Source organism: Protobothrops mucrosquamatus, unplaced genomic scaffold (genome assembly GCF_001527695.2).
Source record: "Protobothrops mucrosquamatus isolate PMUCROS unplaced genomic scaffold, P.Mucros_1.0 scaffold6158, whole genome shotgun sequence".
NCBI lineage: Eukaryota > Metazoa > Chordata > Lepidosauria > Squamata > Viperidae > Protobothrops > Protobothrops mucrosquamatus.
The window spans coordinates 84777-89582 of NW_015391993.1; the positions used below are offsets into that span (position 1 = coordinate 84777).

The 4806-nt window shown below is 50.2% G+C and overlaps 1 protein-coding gene across 1 annotated transcript in view; it reads left to right on the plus strand.

Moving 5' to 3' along the window:
• Positions 1-2553, plus strand: part of LOC107300115 (carboxypeptidase A1-like) — a 12956-nt gene extending 10403 nt beyond the window's left edge. The window contains exons 9-10 of the mRNA XM_015829458.1: positions 411-525; positions 2375-2553. Of these exons, the coding sequence (XP_015684944.1) occupies positions 411-525; positions 2375-2553 (294 nt within the window). The remainder of the gene's footprint in view (positions 1-410; positions 526-2374) is intronic.
• The last annotated feature ends 2253 nt before the right edge of the window (positions 2554-4806 follow it).

Genomic DNA, 4806 nt, shown 5'->3' on the forward strand with positions numbered 1-4806 from the left:
CGGACCTTACGCGGAGTCCGAACCGGAGGTGAAAGCCATTGTGGATTTTGTACGGCAACATGGCAACATCAAGGCTTTCGTCTCCATCCACAGCTACTCCCAGCTTCTCCTCTATCCTTACGGTTACACCAAGGAGAAAGCCGCCGACCACCTGGAGCTGGTAAGTCGCCTCAGAAGAACCCTCCCAAAATTCCTATACGTAATTCTATTCAAAAGATGAAAATATATAAGTCACTTTTTTCAGTGCTAACTTCGAATGCTTGGACAACCCAACAGGTTGGGGGTAATAATAAATAATAATAATAATAATTATTATTATTTATTCCCAAGTCTTCTTCTGCTCACCCCTAACTAAAGCCAAAACCTTCTCGACTTCTCCTCTCCTCCCCCCTCCCGGTGTCCCTTCCCAGGACGCCCTGGCGAAGAAGGCCGTGGCCGCGCTGGAATCAGTCCACGGAACCAAGTACACATACGGCAGCATCATCACCACCATCTGTAAGTCCCACCGACGGGAAGGCAGAGGCCGTTGGCCACCCGAGAGGGGAACGGGTGGCGGGGAGTTCCTAGGATGAGGAGCATTCGTTTAGGGACCGTTCGAAGTGACGGCGGCACTGGAAAAGGGGACTCAGGAGCGTTTCTCACACTTAGGACCGTTCCAGCATCCCCCGTGGTCACGGGATCAAAATTCAAGACACTTGTCAACTGACTCATGGGTCAGAAATGGTGTAGGGCAGGGGTCCTCAACCTTGGCAACTTTAAGACTTGTGGACTTCAACTTCCAAAGCTGGCTGAGGAATTCTGGGAGTTGAAGTCCACAAGTCTTAAAGTTGCCAAGGTTGAGGACCCCTGGTGTAGGGCAATGATGGCGAACCTTTTAGAGACCGAGTGCCCAAATTGCAACCCAAAACCCACTTATGTATCGCCGGGTGCCGGGTGGGCGTGGCCCGCCGGGTGGGCATGGCTATGGTGGGAATGGCAGACTGGGTGGGCATGGCCAGCTCGATGTTGCTCTGGTGGGTGGGGCAGTGGGCAGGAGGGCATCTTGCTCATCGGGTGGGGGGCAATGGGGGGCAGCTTCTGAGCCCCGCAGCTCTTCCGAGGGGGGGGAGAGTGGGGAGGGGCTGTGCAGGGATCGAGACTCCTCGTGCCTTCCATTGCCCGCCTGCGCTCTTCTGCCAAAGATGCCGCGGCTCCGCTTGCCTGGCAGGGCGGGGGCGCACTTGCGCAAGGGGACGCATGTAGGGCTGCTGCCTCGCTTTCCGTGCCGTGCTGGAACCGGGCTGGAGAGAGAATCGGATGTCTGATGTCTGTGGTGCTCTCTGAGCTTGGGGGTTTTCTTTCAGATGTTTCATGACCTCGCTAGATAACATCATCAGTGCAGTGCTACAAGGGAGTGGGGTTTGTGGAGAGGAGGAGGAGGAAAGGAAGGAAGGAAGGAAGGAAGAAAAGGGAAGGAAGGAAGGAGGGAAGGGAGGGAGGGAAGGAAGGAAGGAAGGAAGAAAAGGGAAGGAAGGAAGGAAGGGAAGGAAGGAGGGAGGGAGGGAAGGGNGTGAATGCTCCAACACTGGAAGTTTTTAAGAAGAGACTGGACAGCCGTTTGTCTGAAATGGTGTAGGGTTCCTGCCTGGGCAGGGGGTTGGACTCGATGACCTCCAAGGTCCCTTCCAACTTTATTATTATTATTATTATTAAATATGAATCAGTTGCCAAGCATCTGAATGTAAATCACAAGACCCTGGAGATGCTGCAACATTCCAGCTGATCGGCTCTTCTTCAGGGCTCAGCAGAAGCACCAGGATCAGTGCTGCTTTCCAGCTGATTGGCGCTTCTTCTGGGCTCAGAGGAAGCACCAGGATCAGCGCCGAGCTCTAGCTGGAGCCTGGCGCTGATCCTGGCGCTTCCGCTGAGCCCCGACAGCCCTGCAGCTCCAGCCGTCTCTCACTCAGGCTTGTGTGGTGCCACTGGTTCAGCTCATTGCCCTCCCCTACTAACCACTTTTCTAGGATGGTCGCGTACCCCCTGCCAGGTGCCAATGTACCACAGGTGGTACCTGTACCACTGGTTGAAAAGCCCTGTCCTATAGTTACCAGATGGGCAAACTCTATAAGCCTGCAAAAAAAAATAACAGCACACTCTTCTGTATTTATTAAGATGCAAACCGTATAAAGTGCAAACTAGACACAGCACAGCACAAAAACATCAGCGCTAACGAGCGGCAGGAACAGCCGTAATTAATTAGCCTAACGAGTAAAGCGTACAAATCCACCGAGCAGCTCAGGTCTTCCAACACAAAAAGATTTTTTAAAAAGGTTCTTTTTTGGGGGGGGGGTGTCAAAGAATCCGGGAGGTGGCGTCTGTCCTTCTGCTACACCAGAGGTTCAGTCCATTGTGCAAACTTTAGGCACGAAACACACAATCCTGCACGCTGTCGCGCCAAAAAAGCAGGCTCGGTCCTATGGAAAGGGTTCCGGATACGAGCCCGAGGCGCGACAACTTCTAGAGAGGTTGTGGGTCTTGAATGGAGTGTGCGACATCCTTTCCAAAGCTCTGTAGAGGTTTTCACCGTTACTCCGATCAAACGACCGCCACAGAATCGAACCCGGCGCTTCTCTCTCTATTGCATACGCTACGTTGATTTCAACCCCAAGAAATTGTGTGTGTGTGTGTGTGTGTAGGGGGGGGGGGAGAAAATCACTGGCCAAGGCTGAAGACCCTTTTTACTTTTGCTTACCAAGCAAGAGAGGCGTATTCAACAATTCAGATTAAATTTTTCTCAGTTTCCCCAAAATGCCAAAATCTGTAGTTTGGAGGGGTCACTTCCCACGCACAGCTTGACTTTCGCAGCGACAACTGCGTTAACAATTTACATTAAATAATGCACATTTTTTAAAACATAAGAAACGCTACTTAGACGCACCAAAACTCTAAGCTAAGAAGAAAAGACACCGCTGATTTGAGTTCACCTGGACAATTATAAGAGGTGGATTTAGTACACTGAGAAACGAGACGGAAGCAGTAGATAAACCAGCATCAAACCACAAGCCGTCAACCCGATCGTGATAAAGACATGATATTCACACAAACCTCAGCTCCAACGGCCAAGGCGTTGCCACTGGGTCGAGGATGGTGGGATCAGGAATCTGGGAAGAAGGGAATCGCGAGGTCGGGTGGAAGAGGCATCCTTGAGGCTTCATGAGGTCTTCAGCACAGCTGGTAGACACACCCTGATTTGGGAAAAAAGCCAGCCACAGCCCAGAAGCCTCAGCCTGGGATGCCATTACGGGTAGCTGCTCATCTATCTAGGTCCTAAAAAGCTCATTTGCTCCGGGTCCTAATTCGAATAACCAAATGGACAACTGTGTAACAAAAAGCAAGCAATAAATTATAGGTCCTGTCTCCGAGCAGACCCTGGTTTGTGATAACTGAGAAGTAAATAGTTCTGTAGCCAAAAAGGATCAAATCTCACAAAGAAAAGATTTGGGGCCTGCAGACCGAGGAAATGCAGCAGAAAATGAGAAACATGAACCCCAAAACCCAACGACACCCAAAACAAAACCTTCTTAAGTCTTTTAAAAACCACACATGATTAAGTTAATATAAAAATAAACATCTTTACAAATCTGTACAGAGGGGGTGAAAAACACGGGGCTGCTTATCGCGTTGGAGGTGATGAGGGAAGATGAGTAGGATCGGAAGGTGTCAAGCCTCCATCCTTTTTAAATATTTTTTCCCCCCCTGAAGCACAGTCTGGGCGTCATTGTAAGGACCGTGACGTTGTTCTCCGAAGCTGGCAAGGACTTGGGGTACCTTGAGAAGAAGTGGGGTGATGGAGGTGGTTCCTCTTTGAGTTTGGGCCTTTGATGTGCAAACTTGGGGTGTCTTTAAAAGATCCTGGTGTCCTTTCCCAACCTTGGCTGCTTTAAGAGGCGTGGACTTCGACTCCCAGAATTCCCCAGCCAGACAAGCTGGCTGGGGAATTCTGGGAGTCGAAGTCCACGCCTCTTAAAGCGGCCAAGGTTGAAAAAAAAAAAAAGCACTGTCTTGGAGAATCAGATCCGGGCACTAAAGGAGGCACCGCCGAATTTGACCCACCTGTTTGCTTATCACTTCTGCAAAAAAAGTTGCTTTAGAGGAGGTTGAAATTCAACAGGTTTGGCTTCCTGTGAAACAAGGGCAGATCTGCAGCAGTGGCCAAGACAAAAGGCAGCCTTCCAGGCAGAGAGCACCTGGCGCAGGTATGGGACAGAGATTTCCCAGGACAACGAACGGGGATAACTTTATCTCAGAAAAATCTATTTGGACCATTGCACTCTTAATCCAGGGGAAATCTCTCCGGTGGGAGGCTAAGACCCCGCCGTTTTTTTCCGCCAAGCCAGGGGGTGTGTCTCCAAACTTGGCAACTTTTAAGACTTGTGGACTTCGACTCCCAGAATTCCCCATGCTGGCTGGGGGAATTCTGGGAGTTGAGGTCCACAAGTCTTCAAGAGGGCCTAGTTTGGAGACCCCTGCTCTACTGTGGAGCCTTTTGTGGAAACCCTTTGGGAAAAGTGTACCGTAGAAATGCCACCTTTGGATAAGTTTCCACGCATTTTCCTTCTAATTTCTTTATAACTGCAGCCTTGTTCACTTAATAATACTATTTTATATCGCTTTCTGGGCAACCAGTCAACTCTTTGCACCATTACTTTGAGTCAGGCTACTCTCCAAAGCGCCAGAGGGCAGGACAAGAAGCAACGGGTGGAAACTGACCAAGGAGAGAAGCAACCTGGAACTAAGGAGAAACTTCCTGACAGTGAGAACAATTAA